Source organism: Lynx rufus, unplaced genomic scaffold (assembly GCF_022079265.1).
Source record: "Lynx rufus isolate CCGP_SWC_20201006 ecotype Redwood Valley unplaced genomic scaffold, mLynRuf1.p SCAF_15, whole genome shotgun sequence".
Classification (NCBI taxonomy): Eukaryota; Metazoa; Chordata; class Mammalia; order Carnivora; family Felidae; genus Lynx; species Lynx rufus.
This window is the reverse complement of record NW_025814829.1, coordinates 6478324-6496663: the sequence shown is the minus strand read 5'-3', so window position 1 is coordinate 6496663 and position 18340 is coordinate 6478324. Positions and strand designations below refer to the sequence as shown.

The 18340-nt window shown below is 44.9% G+C and overlaps 1 protein-coding gene across 5 annotated transcripts in view; it reads right to left on the bottom strand.

The window, feature by feature from the left end:
* The window catches only part of RAB3GAP2 (RAB3 GTPase activating non-catalytic protein subunit 2), a 102101-nt gene that overhangs the window by 2354 nt on the left and 81407 nt on the right, over positions 1–18340 (bottom strand). For 3 of the 5 annotated variants that reach the window (XR_006961544.1, XM_047076549.1, XM_047076550.1), the window contains exons 25-34: positions 15039–15212; positions 14828–14934; positions 11769–11835; positions 9234–9304; positions 7915–7977; positions 6385–6420; positions 5095–5169; positions 4377–4595; positions 1248–1337; positions 519–740 (exon numbers count right to left, since the gene is read on the bottom strand). Coding sequence is in view for 4 of the 5 variants with exons in the window: in XM_047076549.1 (XP_046932505.1) it covers positions 519–740; positions 1248–1337; positions 4377–4595; positions 5095–5169; positions 6385–6420; positions 7915–7977; positions 9234–9304; positions 11769–11835; positions 14828–14934; positions 15039–15212 (1124 nt within the window). In the remaining variant the exon portion in view is untranslated. The remainder of the gene's footprint in view (positions 1–518; positions 741–1247; positions 1338–4376; positions 4596–5094; positions 5170–6384; positions 6421–7914; positions 7978–9233; positions 9305–11768; positions 11836–14827; positions 14935–15038; positions 15213–18340) is intronic. The other 2 variants (XM_047076551.1, XM_047076552.1) reach the window with 1 other exon arrangement.

The window sequence follows — 18340 nt, the reverse complement described above, 5'->3', positions numbered from 1 at the left end:
TGACGTCTTCATCTTCCGTGCTACGTACGGTCCCCCACGCGGCCCTTCTGGCCTGGCACGCTGCCAAGCTAGTCCTGCTACGGGGCCTCTGTTCTTGTCGCTACTCGGGCCGCGAGCTCTGTTGCCCCAGTTTTCTGTTACTGGCTGCATCTTCTCGGTTCAGATGTCACCTCTGACCACCGCTGTTCGTCACAGCGTTTCTCACTCAGTACAGGAGTCAGCGTGCTCTTCTGCTACCAGCAGACTATTGATCCCACGAGGAAGGGATCTGGTCTGTGTGTTTTACTCTTGGGCCCTTTGCATAGAACAGGCCTGACACACTGGAGGAGTCTGTTAAACACAGACCAGAAACGGGCAACTGATTACAGTTTTATATTTTAATATTCTTTAATTTGGGGGCCTAGAAGTTCTAACAGAAAGAAAAGCTAAAAGCTTAACTGGAGACTTTTCTGATTCTTTACTCCAACTATAAATGTTCTAACTTGAGCCCCCACCTCCCGCTCCTACGGTGATATTACCTCTTCTCCTAAGTGGTCAACTCCATAGTTGTAGAGTTCCCCCACATAATGCCTTCGAACAACATCTTCACTAACTTGAAGGTGATGAGCCAAATCCACGGCCAGAACTGGCCAATCTTGGTCTTTCCCAAAAGGAGTGGTTGGTGCCTCTTCGGAGGACTCTCTGTCCTTCATGACTGAATGCTGGGCCTGGACGGCTGCACTAACGACTCTCAGTAAGAACTCAAAAATGGAGAAGGACACAGAGCACTGTTAGTATATCTCGTTTTAAAATGTCTAAATCAAAGTAATTGTTGGCTTTCCTCTCAATCAGGGTAGCTTTTCCATTAAAATTAATGATCAGGGCGCCTGGGTGGCTCAGTCGGTTAAGTGTCCGACTTCAGCTCAGGTCACGATCTCACGGTCCGTGAGTTCGAGCCCCGCGTCGGGCTCTGGGCTGATGGCTCAGAGCCTGGAGCCTGCTTCCGAGTCTGTGTCTCCCTCTCTCTCTGCCCCTCCCCCGTTCATGCTCGGTCTCTGTCTCAAAAATAAATAAACGTTAAAAAAAATTAAAATAAAAATAAATTCTTTAAAAAAAAAAAAAATGATCAAAGAGGAACATATACTTGAAAGGAAAAATGGCTCTCCAGAATACCCTGGAAGTGGTCGCCATCCTTTAAGACCTGCTACGTTTTTTATTTACTATTATTTTCTGAGACACACAAACAAAATCCAGTAATTGTAATTTACCTGTTGTCGTACAGAAATAAAGTTTGGATCCATTTCCCCACTAGGTAATAACTGAATTGAAGTTAGGTCTTTGAAAAATGCATTCTTCCCCTAAAGAGAAAGAAAAGACCAAAAAAACTGATGAGTACATTACTATTAAAGGCAAGACAAAAGATTTTAAAATTTAGTCATTTAATGGATAAGTCACGGTTGATGTTTCTTCTCCTTGAACAGTAACATTTCAGAATTTTATTCACTTAATTTTTATAATAATTATCTAGTATACGGTAGGCAGCCTTTAAGGTATGATCCCCCTCCCCCTGCTACGCAGGCCTCGGGTTGTCCCCTGCCCTTGAGTGGGGGCTGGACCTGGTGCCAGCAGGAGAGCAGAGACGTTAGCGTGTCACTCTCCAGATTTGGGTGCTCACATTCGCGCTCCTTGCCCTGAGGGAAGCCAGCACCCACAGCAACCACGGAGCCCGCAAGCGGATCCCCCGATCTCCATCCCAGTTGGGCCTCGAGATGGGACTGCCGCCCCGGCTAAGACCCTACCTCAAGACTCCTGAAAGCCTTTGAGCCTGAGGCACCTAACTAAGGGGTGGAGGGCGGGCAGAACCCAGATTCCTGACGCAGGAAAATGGTAGTAAATGTTTGTTGTTTTCAGCCACTAAATTTTGAGATAATTTGTTATGCAGTAATAGATAACAAAGACATGTGTGTACTCTGAATTCTTTTAAAAACACTTGTTCAACTCGGAAGTCATCTTTAAGAGAACGGATGTGTGTCTGAAAAGGCGAAGCAGAACATCAGAAGGCTGGATTTCAGAACTTCCTTGGAAGGAAGTGTAACACAGAGCCAAGAGCACCGGCCTCCGGAAGTTGCCAAGACCCAGCTTCTAGTCCCAGGCCCACACTTGCCACCATGTTATCTTGGACAAACGACCCCACCATCCCAGGCTGCTGTGTGTTCACCTGCAGACAGTCATCGGGTATCTTCTAACGTATTTTCTAGACTCAAAGGTTATCTGTAGCGTGACTGCCAATGAGGATAAAGCTACTCATCCTTTAGTGAGGAGAAACAGCAGACTCCCTAGGGCAAGGCCCTGCATTACAGACATCACTGATTCAAAGTTTTTCCGCAAGCTCACAATTTGTTACTCTCTAGATTCCGCCTGGTGGTCTCAGTTATAATGATGGTCTACCGTACGTGAGGGCCTCTGGGCGGGGAACACGTATGCACAGCTATCACAGCACCATTTGTTTACCACGTTCTCGACACCGCTCAGCACTTCGTGTTAAGCGAACGTAACCCTCAGAACCACCATAAAGCAGGTACTAGAATCATCACTTCTGAATGAGAAAACTGAGGCCAGGAGAAGCTCAGGAAGACTCGCCAGGAAATGGCAGAGCTAGGATTCGGTTTCACCAGCCAAACCCCACCGCCTCTGCACGTGAGAGTCCCACAGCTGTCTCGGGGCATCCTGGCATGACCTGGGCTGGGACTAACATCACCACCGGGCTTGTCCAATACGTGTTCTGGTCTCACAAGCTCCCTGAGGGGACTACTGAGCGAGGCACGCGGTTTTAGTTTTTCTTTAAAGAAAAAAAATTCACCCTCTGCTTTTACAAACATCAATGCAAGCTATAAACATTCATCCAGAATCTATGTTCACAAATGTAAAAACTATATCGTTACTTTATGAGGTAGGTAAAAACTTGTCATCAGCCTTCTACCTTTCAAAGGTCGACTACTGAGATTCAAACGTGAAAATAACTTTCTTAAAACATAGCTACTTCTGTTTATATCTACCCCCTAACTCAACACATCCAAAACCCCTCTGGAAGCCACGAGCCTTCCAAGCTTGGGAGCTCATGGAACTGGGGCCCCTTCGTGTCCTGCGGCACTTTTCCCAGCCTGTCCTCATGGTACAGCTTCCCCCAGACCCTCCACGACTTCCTCTTCTCCCCAGTCCACACCCTCAGTGACTCATCGCTGTCACTGGTTCCCCGGACCACGGCCGCGTCTCCCCTCTTCTGCATCCTGCTGACGCTGACTCTTCTCTAACATCTCCTTAATTTTAAATTTATTAAACATTCACTGGGCTCCTGTGGCATGCCAGGCATGGCACAAGCCGGGGGAACGGCGAAGACGTGGTAAGTTAGGGAGTGCAGAGCAAGACCCGGAGGAGAAGGTGACACTTAAGCGAGAAAGGGACAACACGCAGAAGCCGTGGCCACAGCAGAACCACGGTCTAGGGAAATGGGCCACCGCAGTGAGAAGAGCGAAAAGTGTCTGCCTGCTCTAGGGGAGGGGGTAGTCAGGACTCGCTGCGGGGCAGGTGCACGGAGGAACGGGTGGAGGGAGGAGAGGCAGCCCCCGGTGCGGGGAGCCTTCCTCTGCCTCCAGCGCAGTAACGGGCCGGCGTCTCCCGCCCCACCCGCGCTCTCCCCGCTAAAGGGACCTGTGAATTCGGGACCAGCTGCTGAGCGTTCCCTGTGTTCCTTCTTCAGGGGGCAGCCTCTGTGCAGGAAGCAGGAGCCTGAAGGGCAGCCCGCGCGAGTCCAGCCGTGCCCCGGGCACGTGAGTCACCGAGGGTGAAATACACCACTTTCTCACACACAAGGCTAAGCTGTGTTCTCCAACTCTGCTTCTGTCGGTGAAAGGCTAAGTGACAAAGCTGGCCAACCGCCTGACTTCTGATTTTCATCTCCAGCTGTCTGGATCCTGTCTGAGTAAATGCGCGTTCTGGAAAGGGAACCGTGGCAGCGTGGGACTGGACGGAGAGAAAGCGAAAGACCAGAAGGCCTGAACTGGGTGATGGGGAGGGATGGACGGAGGCGGTTTCAGGAAGAGTCGACGAGAGGGGCTCGAAGGGGAGACAGCAAGAGACCTTCACGGCTTCCCGTCCGCCCGGGCGCAGCCGGGGATTAGGAGGACAGCAGCATAGGTCAAGGTCGGAGTGCGGGTGAGGGGGTCGAGACAGATTTTAGATATGAGGCGTCTGGGGTCGCACAGCACATTCTGAGAGAGACAGGACCCCCCTGAGTCACACAAGTACCGAGCAACTTCAAGTGTGAAAGATGAGTCTGGCTCCTCGTCCTGCGAGACCCTCGGCTCCGAGGTGGCTCGGGCGTCCTCGGAGGGACTTACCTTACTGTCAAAGAGTGAAAGCGGCTTCACGGTTTTCAGAGAAAACCTCATAATGGCGAAGAGGATGGAGCACAGGACGGAATGGTGCTCCACCAGCGGGTAGTGGATGTGTTTCTGCTCGAAGGCCAGCTCCACGATCGAGATCGGTCCTTCGACGGCGAGCCACGCGTCCTCCGTATCCAGGACAGGTGCCTGCATTTCATCCCTGCTAACGTCAGCCTACGTGTTTTCAGAACAGAGAACTGTGCTCAGAACCGGAGAGATAACAGCTTGCAAACACGTTAACACTTTACCAGTGGGAAGTACAAACCCCTTTTGTCCCCGCACCTCCGATTTACAACAACAAATCTAATCCTTTATAAGAAACCACTATTTTGGGGGCTTAAGTCAAAACTAAGAAATGAATAAATGAAAAAACTTTTTTCTCTAGTCCAATGATTTTAAAAACATTTAGGGGCGCCCGGGTGGCTCAGTAAGTTAAGCGTCCAACTTCGGCTCAGGTCGTGATCTCATGGTTCATGGGTACGAGCCCCCCATCAGACGCTGTGCTGACAGCTCAGCCTGGAGCCTGTATCACATTCTGTGTCTCCCTGTCTGTCTGTCTGCCTGTCCCCCGCTTGTGCTCTCTCTCTCAAAAATAAACACTGAAAAAAATTAATAATAAAAAAAAAACATTTACTGTCTCAGACAGTTCAGAATGCAAATACACCTCTTTTACCTCCATTAAAGTCTGAAGAAGATCCAAGCAGGAGCCGAGGAAAGAGGTCATTGCCGTGTCGCTCATCCCCACATCCTGTTGTTTTTTTTTTTAAAGGAACATAATTAGTGCCAGGAGCAAAGCTGCTACACTTACTATCAGAAAAATAAAAAACAGGCCTATACAACTGTCTGCACTGCACAGACAGGAAGACCCGGGCACATTTTATTCCTTTCTTGAGCGTCAACTAATTTTAAATCGGGCTTTAAAAACTATGGTACCACTATCAACTTTATGAAAGTTAGTGTTCTTCGTGTGTTGAAAGACATGGTGTCGTCAGACGCCATAGACGGTGGCACTCTGCTTGCGGGCGGGCTCGCTAAGGCACGTCACAGCCACCTGCGCGAGACCGCACAGCCACACACACGACCCTGGCACGGGAAGACGCACACACGAAAGCCCCATCTGTCAGGTCGCGAGAAAACAACCCACTCTGGTTTTGGAGCGTCCTTCAGGGACGGAGCTGAACCCTCTGAACAAAACCTGAATCCTCGAGCCTGTGAACTAAACACCAGACCCGTGCTGTGGGCACCAGGCCGTTCCTCCTGACTCCAGATTGACCCACGAGGTACCACTGCCTGAGTCAACATAAACAACCAACCAATAAGCCCCTCACATCTAAGGGATCCAGAGCACACACAGGTATAACCGTAGCCACAGAGCCACTCTCGAGGGCACAGCGGAAGAATCTTCGACGGTGGCGGCCTTTCAGGGCTGTGGGCCTAGAACGGCTACATGCACGTGCCCCGTTACTTCCTAAGGTGTTGCAATAAGAATACTTCAAAGCTTCAAGCAAAAGTCTGCACTGTTAATCACTGGCCTCAAACAGAAGCCCAGTATCCGTGGGCTGGAATGTTGCTTAAGGCTATTCGTACGATGGTTGTTCCATAAAGGTGGCTACGTTCGCTCGTGAATCTGCCTCGACCGGACACTGGCTGCCGCCGTCAGGAAGCGCGGAAACCACGCGCGGCAAAGCCAAGACGGCCTGGCGCCCTCCCATCCACGGTCCAGACTGAAGACACCTTGTGAAAACTCACCTGACACAGAGCATCTGACAACCTGGAAAGGTCAATTAAAATCGGCCGCAGTTCGTGACCAGTCTCCTTAGTATCACACTCTCTTTCCACCTTTATCTCCTGACAGGTCACCAAAATGGTAACAAAGGCAAAGTTCACCCCTGCCTGAAGTTAATAAGGCACCTACGTAAAGCACAGGATTAACTATACATCCAGTTAAAGGAGATTCACTTACCCTTCGGCATAACCTATCCTTTGGTGATTTTCCAACCTAAGGCAAAAGGACACAGAATACTATATTTATTTAACAATTGAAAAAAAAAAAAGGCATTACTATGGTATAGGAAATAAAAAGTAACGAAATTTAAAGAACCTAAATCGAGCTATAAATAAATGTTGGTTCTGCTCATTTAACTTTGTGGTGGAACTTAAAACATATATTATGAAAATATGTCACACGCTGGGCCCCCAAATAATCCTTTCAAAAATAAATATTTTTGAACTATTAAATAAAAAAAGAACTCTAAAAATCTGGTGATCAATTTGTACAATCAAGTAACTGTGTTGCCTTCAAACCCAGAACAAAACTCAAGGTTATGAATAAAGAGCAGCTAAGAATTCTGCCTGTTGATAAAGACACACGATAATTTTTTAAATGGTAAGGAGAGACAATCTAATGCAGACAGAAGTTAAATTCCTAGCTCAGAAAACTGGTTGATTTTCTCGATTCCGTAAGCACTGCGATTCCACCGTGCACTTTACCCAAGGGGATAAGTGGGAGCGGAAAGTTCTGGTCTTCAGGAACATGCCTTGATCAGAATTCACAGGAGGCAGTGGTAAGTACCAGGGATGGGACTCCAGCACAAAGGCCGCTTCACCTCGTTGCCTCTCCTGAGATCGCTGCCATGGCCTTCACACGACCAAGCCCAGCCCGTCCCAATCCCAACATTTCACCCTGTGGCCTGCAAAATGCAAACCTGAACCTATCGTTCCCCTGCGCTGAGCTGCCCCAGTGTCTTCAAGACAAAGAAGGGCCACCACTGACGACCCTCCCCCTGCCGTATGTGCCCTACGCTGAGTGGTCTACACGTACCATTAGAAAACCCCAAATCCAGAGCCTACCCGGGAAGTACTTCATGCCCTGCTTCCTGCACTTTCCTAAGCCTGCGCTTCAAGCACACGAAGCTACTCGCAGCTCTGAATCAAAAACACAGCCTCCTGTGTCCACGGCTTTGTTGTTAATGCCTCTTCTGCTCACCCACTGCTTCGTACGTACTCATCTTCAAAATTCAGCCCAGAAGCCCTCCCTCTGGTCTGTTACTTACTGCCTCTTTCTCCACTCCAAAGGCAGCCTATGTACCCTGTGGACTGGGAGTCCTCCGAGGGCAGGGACTGGGGCTTTTAGCTCTGCGGCCATAGAACTTAGCACAGTTCTTGGCACAGAAGAGATACTCATCATAATCAATACTTGTCAAATGACTCATCAAAATTCTCTGCCTCCTCGTTCAGGACTGCTCAAAAAATTCAAATCCAGGTTGTGAGGCTCAAGCGTGACCGGGGACGGGAGAATGCTAGAACACTAAGCAGTAACAAACACGCAGAACTCTTGCGTCACTATTCTCCCAAAAGAGCAGCGGTCGGAGGTGCAGGTGAACAGAACAGGATCAGAAAGGCCATAGGAGTGAGTTTCGAAAAAGAAACATTTAAGCAGGCAAGGAAGGTGAGCACACAGGGAAAAACAGGTGTAACTAGAAAAACATGTTACCGGTGACAGGAGCTGTGGCCCAAAGTGGGTCTGAATGTAGCGCTGCTCATGGCTTAGGAACGTCTGTCACCGACATCAGAAAGAACATGTTGTAATTACAGCGGTAACTCTCCTGACATCCGCTTAACTGAGCCACATGAACCTCCCTCTGGACGGGCCTGGGGACGGTGACGACGGCCTGGCGCCCAGCTTGGGGGCAGGGCCCCACCGGCTGCAGTCTTTGCCCAGGTGCTGGGTTTGCTCCCAACGCTGCTCACGCTGGGTGTCATATGTAATGTCGCAATTATGCAACTTAATGAAATAACTGATAAAACGTGAGGAAACAAAGGGAGTTGTTTATTTAACTACCAGGTTGAAGGCTTTCAAAACATTTGTGGAGATTTAACACCGATGTCTACTGGATTAGACAGAGGGACAGCTACAAAGATGAGGGCAGAGCTTATAAAATCTAAACATTTTGCACTCAGACTGCATCACAACATTAAAGAATCAGGATCTAGAAATCACAGGCCAGGCATTAGGGGTGAGGTTTACGTAGGAAAACCAAAGTAGGGTGGCAGTCCTACTCAAAGAAAATATCTTAGCCCTACATCCAAAGATTGATGAGAAACTGTACATTTGTTCACTTCGATTTCAGCTCCAGCCATGACCTCACGGTTTGTGGGTTCAAGCCCCGTATTGGGCTCTGTGCTGACAGTGCTGAACCTGCTTGAGATTCTCTCTCTCTCTCTCTCTCTCTCTCTCTCTCTCTCTCTCCCCCCCCCCACCCCTCCCCTGCTCACGGGCTCGTTCTCTCTCTCTCTCCCTCCACTCTCTCTCTCAAAATAAATAAAACTTAAAACAAAAAAGATTAAAAAAAATAATAATAAGGTGCGAGGCACCTGGGTGGCTCAGTCGGTTAGGCGTCTGACTCCTGATTTCGGCTCAGGTCATGATCTTGCAGTCATGAGATCGAGCCCCGTGTCCAGCTCTGTGCTGAGCACAGAGCCTACTTGGGATTCTCTCTCTCCCTCTCTCTGCCCCTCCCCCACTCCTTCCCTCTTTTTCTCAAAATAAACATTAAAGAAAAAGTGCAAATCCCTGATTCAACCACGAGTCTTACTCTCTTTGCTTAAGGAGCTTTTAAAGTAAATTACTTTCAAGGACCTGAGGTTCTTCTCCAGGTCATCAAGATGCCAGCATGGGAATTACGTTTAACTGAGCATTAGTAAAATGTAATACCAAACAAAAAAGTCTAACAAGGCCCATGGTAAATAATCTTTCTAATATTAATTAAGGGAACAAAATAAACAAGTAGATGACACTTAAAATGACCTTACCTTATCCATCAAGTATGTAGCAGCAGAAAATCTTTTAACCAAGAATGTATTCCACATCATCAGTGCAATACCTAGACAGCAAGTAAAAGCGGTAAGTAGAAAGCTGATCTATTTTCCCTTTCACCACACCTAATAAATTACTGTCTTCCTTAAACTTATAAAGCTATATGGGCTATTTATTTACATATCGTTTCTTACATCTTATGTAATACTTATAAAATTACCAAAAACCTTGATCTTCAACAATAATCAGAACTGAGCTGCATAAGAGGATATCCAAAAGGCTAATAATCATAAGAAAAGATCCACATCATTAGTTACCAGAGAAATACAAATTAGAATCACAAGAAAATATCATTACACAAACAACACAAAGGCTAAAATTGTTTTTATTTTTTTTTTAATTTTTTAATGTTTAATTTTGAGAGACAGAAAGAGAGAGGGCACGAGCAGGAAAGGGGCAGAGAGAGAGGGACACACAGAATCCAAAGCAGGCCCCAGGCTCCGAGCTGTCAGCACAGAACCCAATGCGGGGCTGAAACTCGCAAACTGTGAGATCATGGCCTGAGCCGAAGTCGGACGCTCAACCGACTGAGCCACCCGGACGCCAACAAAGGCTAAAATTGTTTTTAATGACAGTGCCAAGTGTTGGGGAGCATGCGGAAAAAACTGGAATGCTCATGGATTGCTGGGGGCATCACAAATTGCAAAACTGCTCGGTCACATCTACTAAGCTAACCGCGTGTCTGCCGTATGGCCCGGGGACTCTACTGCACGGATGAACACGAAGACCCGTACAGGCGTGTTGAGAACAGCTTTGTTCAAAACAGCCAAACAGGAGAAACAGCCCCATGTCTAAAACTGATTTTTTTCATAAGCAACCACCAAATAAAGTGTCATGTAAGGAAGTATTAAAAAAACAAAACAGAATACAAAAGACACCAAGCAAGAAATCTGGGCTCTATACTTCCATAGACAATAAACCATGGCATCAAACTTTCAGAAACAGTGGTCAATTAGGCAACTTAAACATGACATTTCCCATGCGGTCACCACTACCCCCTTGTCTGCTTCTGGATGTAAGGGTGAGAAGCCAGGAAGCTGACAAACAGGGTAAGTTCTTACTTAACTACTAGCCAGAAGTTAGCAGTGACTTAATTTTATCAAGAAGGAAAGAATTCTATGGAGACCTTGTTTTCCAAATGAGTCATTTCTCTTTTCTCTTTGGAAGAAGGTCAGATCTAAGAGACGAATAAATAAAATTTTCAAGTTCTCTTCACATAAAATGAGACAATTTAGAATTTCTGCAACTTGACGTCATACCACTGGGAGAAGGCGGTACCATTCTAGAAGAGACAAGGAGCTTCTCTAAAGTTCATCACACAGACATCAAGATGACGCCTCCCTCTTACGTGGCCCAACTTCTAGTTTCCCCACTTACTTATTAGTAAAATAACTAGCCTCGTTCTGAGCTGTTCCATTAATTCTTCCAGGGAAACCCAGCTATCCATTTAATGGAAACAGCAGCCTATTTGCAATTTTTCTACAACAATGTGTGACATTTTTTCAAGGAGACATCAGCAGTCCCCACGGTGTGGCAGCCACCAGAAGAGTACTCACAGGTGCTGAAAGGAGCGCCAGGGGCACCTGGGTGGCTGTCGGTTCAGCACCTCTTGATTTCAGCTCAGGTCGTGATCTCCCCGGTCGGGGGATTGAGCCATGACAGTGCAGGGCCAGCTTGGGATTCTCTCTCTCTCTCTCTCTCTCTCTCTCTCTCTCTCTCTCTCTCTCTCTCCTCCCTCCCCTCCCCTCTCTGTCCCTCCCCCCGCCCTCGCTTGCTCTCTTGTGCACTCTCTCAAAATAAATAAACTTAAAAAAAAAAAAAAAAGCACAAGCTGTTTTGTAGGGTATATATGATTAGGCTCCTGGCTCCCTAACTTTGTCATCAGGAACTGCAGTCCTCAGAAGCCCAGCCCTCCTTCCTCATCTACCTGTGACCTAAAAAGAAGAGCAGTGATTTCTGTCTAACACTCTCCTTACTCACTAGGAACAGCTGGGAAACCGGTGGGTGGGGACAGAGGGGAGAACTGTGGCCACCCCCTCCTCCCCTTCTGGAGCGCATTTCTCCCAGCACTTCAAACAGCCAGGACTTGTCACATCACAATACACACTCAGTTACAGGTGAGATTTGAACTATCAAATGAAAGTTTAACAGAATGCGAACTTAAAAGATTCCTGCTTCTTTTGTTTTTTTTGTTTTTTAATTTTTTTTTTTCAACGTTTTTTATTTATTTTTGGGACAGAGAGAAACAGAGCATGAACGGGTGAAGGGCAGAGAGAGAGGGAGACACAGAATCGGAAACAGGCTCCAGGCTCTGAGCCATCAGCCCAGAGCCTGACGCGGGGCTCGAACTCACAGACCGCGAGATCGTGACCTGGCTGAAGTCGGACGCTTAACCGACTGCGCCACCCAGGCGCCCCGATTCCTGCTTCTTTTGAATCAACCAGTTATGTTTTTAACACTTATTTACTTACCATTCTGAACATGTGCATTAAGAATGTGCTTCAAGTGTTCTATTGACCTAACGAAAAAACGTGCTTCCTTACATACAGGGAGAAAAAGAGAGAGAGAAAAAAAACAGAAGTATCATTTAACAGATGTTTCAATATAAATGGTAACTTTTTACATAAATTTCTGCATAAAGCTACCCAAGAATGCTGTGATAAGAACATAAAATCATTAGGTAAGAAGTAATTTTTCATAGGATAGTGTCAATGGTATCTTGAAATTCACATGATCTACATAATGATTGATTCCTAGAAACCCCCAGGTCATATATGCTGACATCTGGAATCAAAATTTTCTGTGGTCTGTATATAACAGCAGTATTTTCTCTAATACTTGAATTTCACAAGGATGTGAAAACAGTGGGTTTACTTCTTTGCGAATAATATCATTCATTCATTATTCACCAAATATTTACTGAGCAACTACTATATATCACGGTGTCTGAGGCGCCAGAGATACTGCAACGAACAAACAGACCCGAATCCTCGGGGAACGTAACCACTGAGGCTACGTTCCAGCGAGGGAGCCAAGTAAATATGGTGTGTAAATTATACAGTATGTCAGTGATATGTGCCAAGGAGGAAAACCAGAGCAGTGAAGGGAAACAAGACCTACTGGAGGGGATGTCTGAATTCAACCTTCTAATTGAGGCAGTTGCTTACACAGTAAACACTCAAACATAGCATGCGAAACCGATGAAATTATCCGGACCTTTGCTCAGTAACTGTATGGCCTGTATAAAGATTAAATATATCACCTTTGCCAACACATACCGGTGTTCGAGACTTCCCAAAGGTGGGGGGCGCCTGGGTGGCTCAGTCGGTTGAGTGTTCAACCTCTTGATTTTGGCTCAGGTCATGATCTCAGGGTCGTGAGACTGAGCCCCTGCATCGGGCTCTGAGCTAAGTACAGAGACTGCTTAAGATTCTCTCTCTCTCTCTCTCTCTCTCTCTCTCTCTCTCTCTCTGTCCCTCCCCCTCTCACACTCTCTCAAAAAAAAAAAAAAAAAAATTTCCCCAAAGTAATTTCAGTTGTTTTGATCCTAATAAAGCTGTGTGCATAAAATGGTGGAAGAAGGGTAGGGGTCGGATGGGGTAAGGAGGGCTATTTGATAAGAAAAAAAAAAAGACGAGAAAAGCGGCCACTTATTTGAAATGTAAACAATTTCAATAGACAATGATAACATTAATCAAAGTGTCAGGCGCTGTGTATGCACCTTCTCTATAAATTGCCACAACCCTCTGAGGTAGCCCTAGTCCTCATGTACTTTTAGGAGAAAAGCGAGAACAAAGGGTTCAGAAATGTTCCCAGAGGTCACACAGCTGTTAATAGAGGCAATGGGCTTGACCTCAATTCTGTGTCTACTCTGCAAGCTGCCTTTGGTTTATAATGAATAATGTATAATGAATGATGTAAAAACAGTTGTTTTTTCTTAATTTTTTTTGATGTGTATTTATTTTTGAGAGAGAGAGAGAGAGACAGGGTGAGCTGGGGAGCGGCAGATAGACAGACAGAATCCAAAGCAGGCTCCAGGCTCCAAGCTGTCAGCACAGAGCCCAACATGGGCTCGAACTCATGAACCGTGAGATCATGAGCTGAGCCAAAGTCAGTGCTTAACTGACTCAGCCACCCAGGCGCCCCAAAACAGTGTTCTTAAGTATCACTTTCTTAGACCCGAATCTGGAATTAATTTATCCAGATTTTAGAAATTATTATGTCCTTACTATAGCCTTAACATTCTTTTTTCATGTAAGAAAAATATTCCATGTAAGGGGAGAGCCCGAACACAATTATCACTCAGACTGCAGAGGAGTCCACAGAAGAGGGTGACTCAAGGGTCATCAAGAGGGTCCGCTGTCCTAAAATCACTTTTTGGTCAAGGTTTAGTTGATCAAAGGCCATTCCTTTGCTTAAAGCACTTTCTTTTCCAAAGCTCTTCCTTGAATGTGTAATTGATTATGTATCAAAGACCATTTTTTTTGGAGGAAGAATATGATTACCATTAAAGTAGTGGTGTGAATGAGTTCATCAGTGAGATGTTTCTTCAAAAGTGCAACCTGATCCAAGGGCGATAAGGTGTTAATTTTGCTCTGAGGAGGATCATTTCCCGGAGCGCTGACAAGGGGACCTACGTGAAGGACTTACTGGTAAAGAGGAATATCCATCCTATGTGTGGACATCTTACTTGATCCTGGCATCAACCCTGAAGGACTGGCACCTTTATTAAAAAAAAAAGGTGAAGGGAGAAAACAACCGGTCCAGAGATTCAGTGACTGGCCCGAACCCAGACACTTGTCACAGCCATTCATCTGGGATCCAAATCCAGGACTCCTGCCCCCAGGACGGGCCCTTCTCCCCGTTCTGCTTCTGGATTGTGAATGTGCCAGGAGAGAAGGTGGCTACCACGAGCGGGAGAAAAAGAGTGTCCAAGCAGAGAGGAGAAAGGGCAGCAAGGCTAACCCTGGACTGAGGCAGCCTTGGACGTGACTTTCTTGATTTTTCTTCTGAGGCAAACGTAAGAGAAGTGACAAACACGGGCTTTCTAAACAAGCAGACACTAGGTGAACGTCAGGATCTTTACCCTGGCTTTCATCACAAGGACTACAATGTTAAAAAGTTTCCATTAGGTAGGTGCTGTCTCCTGTATGAAATCAAAAGGAAATAACTCTACTCATCACAACCTAGCCAGGAGTGGGGCAAAACACACTGGCTTTAAAGACAAAGAAACCCAGGCTTAAATCCGGGCCCAGACCCCAACTTGACAAGGTATGCCGAGGCATGGAACAGAACTTCTCTGAGCTCTCGTTTTCTCTAGAGTGGGGATCGCGACAATGTCCGCACCACACAGGTTTTCTGTGAAGACTGTAAGAGATCATGAAAAAGGCCTAGCACCGCTCCTAGTGTGGAGGCATTCCAAAGGGGAAAGTCCAGTGTTTCCAGTAAGTTACCGAATTACACATTCTCACAGGTGCACAGCATGAGCACGACGACAGAATCAACAGGACAGAAGTAGCAGGAATCTTACCTCTGGGTCTTTATTCCATTGGACAACATACTCCCAACAACAATGCGCGTAGAGCACATCTAGCTCAAGGCTACAGGGAAACTGCCTATAGGCTGAATGCAGCAAGTCTGAAAGCCAGAAAAGAGAGACGTACTTAGTATTCTTTCCCTAACAAAGTCTCAGCCACATCTCCCCCTCTCTGGATTGTGTTTTCTCCCTGTTTCTGTGTTACCTGGTATAGTTCCGAGGTTCGTCTCCACCTCTGGCACCTCATATAAACCTCTGTTAATACCTTCTTTGGGTTCATCTGGGTTTTCTGCATCTCTGTCCTTATTAGCCAGTTTTAACACTTCAGGGCTGAAGTCCTGTTTAAATATCCACTTGGCTACACTGTCTGCAATGCCACCTACAGTTTGGAGACAAGAAACAAAATGAAAACTTACCGTGTTCGCCAAAGAGAGCCAACACAGTGCACGATCTGGTCTTCCTTATAAAGAGATCTAAGTGCCACATTCAGTTCTGCACCTGAGAGTGACCCCCAAAAGCCATGAGATTCACCAGTGTAATACCTACCATTCATCTTGTGAGGGCAGGTGGGATATCTGATATCTAAGGGCATCTCTATACTCTCATAAAATATTAGAGAAAGGTAAATGCATTCACATATACGTGGCTATATACCACGTGGTTTCTATGTCCACAAATTCAAAGTATACTTTAACAGACACAGATGAAGGGATGAATATATCTTTAAAACACTTTCACTTAATTGTAAGTGAAACTGATCAGCATAGTACTTGCCTAGGTTCCTTAGCATATTACTTTTAATAGTCAACTAACTTGCCTATATGGAATATTTATGGGCAAAACTTAGCCACGTATAAGAAACATGATGCTATCCCAAGTTTCGGTCATCAATATAGTTCAAAAAAATTATAAATGTAATCTGAAAAACACTCAAGACAAAAAGTCCTGTTTATTACTTAAAACAAATTATACACTCTTCTATAATTCACCAAAACCTTTCTTTCTTCCTACTTGGATTCAAATACAACCTTTCCAAAAAAACAAAACAAAAGCTTCACAGTAAAATCACAATTATCAGTGAAAATAATTGACAGCAGTAGGCTGAGTGATCTAATTTCTTATGTTTGATTTCCAAATCAACTGGTAATTTTCATTCTAGAATCAAGCCCTTGATTATATTGCTTAGGTTAATATCACAGTGATGGTCCTACACTATCAGCAGGTGACAGCATAGGGTATAATGAGTTACAGTTAAAAATTTTTTTGATTTATTTAAACTTAAAAAAATAAATAAGAAAGGTTTCCATCTGCACAGAGTATTTTTTCCCATCCCTTCACTTGCAGTCTCTGTGTCCTTTCATCTAAAGTCAGTCTCTAGGCAGCATATATAGGTCTTTTTTTTGTTGTTGTTTTCTCATCCATTCAGGCACCTGATGCCTTTTGATTAGAGAATTTAGTACATTTATAATTAAAGTAATTACTGATAGGTATACGCCTATGGCATTTAATTGCTTTCTGGCTGTTTTCATGGTTCCTCTGTTCTTTTCGTGCTTTCTTCCTCTGTGGCTTGATAACTTTCTTTGGTGATATGTTTATACCCCTTTCTCTTTCTCTTTTGTGTATTTACTATAGGTTTTTGCTCTGTAGTTACCATGAGCTTAGATATAACAACTTGTGTCTGTCGTGGGCTATTTTAAGTTGATAACAAGTTTGATCCTGTTGGAAAGTTCAACATAATGACTCTCTGGTACCACACTTTATATTTTTGATGTCACATTTCACATCTTTTTATCTTGCATATCCCTTAACTATTATAATCATAGTTGTCTTTGTTTTTTTTTTAATGTTTTTATTTTATTTTTTGAGACAGAGCATGAGGGGAGGGGTTGAGAGAGGAGACACAGAATCCAAAGCAGGCTCCAGCCTCTGAGCTGTCAGCACAGAGCCCAATGTAGGGCTCGAACCCACAGATGCAAGAGCATGACCTGAACCGAAGTCAGATGCTCAATTGAATGAGCCACCCAGGTGCCCCTTGTATTTACTTATTTTTTTTTAATGTTTATTTATTTTGAGAGAGAGAGCACGTGTGTGAACGGGAGAGGGGTGGGGGGAGGGTGGTGGAGAGAGAGAGAATCCCAAGCAGGCTCTGCAATGTCACTGCAGAGTCTGACATGGGGCTCGAACTCACGAATGGTGAGATCATGACGTGAGCCAAAATCGAGAGCTGGATGCCTAACTGACTGAGCCACCCAGGTGCCCCTCATAGTGGTCTTTTAACCTTCATGCTAGCTTTATAAGTGATTACTCCGCTACCTTATATATAAATATATATATATATATATATATATATATATATATATATATATACCTTTCCAGTGAGATTTATTCTTTCACATGTGTTCTTGTTAAGAATTAGTGCCCTTTCTTTTCATCTTATGGAAGTCCCTTTAGTGTTTCTTATAAGGTCCGTTTAGGGCTGAAGAATTTCTTTAGCTTCTGCTTGTCTGCAAAACTCTGTCCCTCACTCCTGAATGATAACTTACTTACCAGACAGAGTATTCTTGGTTGAAAATTTTTCTTCTTTCAGCACTTTGAATATATCATGCAACTCCCTTCTGGCCTGAAAAATTTCTGCTGAAAAATCTGCTGACAGTGTTATGGGTGTTCCCTTGTACATAACAAGTTGTTTTTCTCTTGCTGCTTTTAGTATTCTCTCCTTGACTTTAATTTTTCACATTTTTAATAATAATGTGTCTTAATATGGGTCCTTGGATTCCTCTTACTTGGAATTTTGTCAAATTCCTGGACCTGGATGTTCCCCAGATTAGAGAAGTTTTTAGCCATTTTTTCTTCAGGTAAGATCCCTGCCCCTTTCTCTCTTTTCTCCTTCTGGGAGCTCTACAGTATGAATGTTAGCCCTTTTGATATTGTCCCCTAAGTCCCTAAAGCTATCTTTACCTTTTTTTTTTTTCTTCATGTTTTCTTTTTGCTCTGATTGAGTTCCACTGCCCTGTCTTTGAGTTCACTGGTCCTTTCTTCTGCTTCATCTAGTCTGCTGCTGAAACCTTGTAGTTGATATGGAGTTCAGTTACCATATTATTCAGCCTCGTGACTTCTACTTGCTACTTTATTTTCCATTTCCTTGAAGTTATTCCCGTATTCATCCATTCTTCTCCCCAGTTTGGTGAGCATTTTTATGATAACTTTGAACCTTTTATCAGGTCAATTACTTATCTCCATTTGATTAAAGCTTTTTTTCCCTGAAGTTTTATCTTTTTCTTTCTTTTGGAATATCTCTATTTCTTCATTTTGCTGGATTCCCTGTGGTTCCTATACAGTAGATGGAAGCACCTCTCCTAGTCTTAAAGGAGTGGATTTGTGTAGGAGATGAAACTTGTTCAATCCTGCCTTGGCTCCTGGCTGGCTCTCAAGCCTCTGTGCTTATCCAAGCAGCCTATTATATTTTTAACAGCTTCTAGTAGTGGAGGACATACTGAGACATGCCAG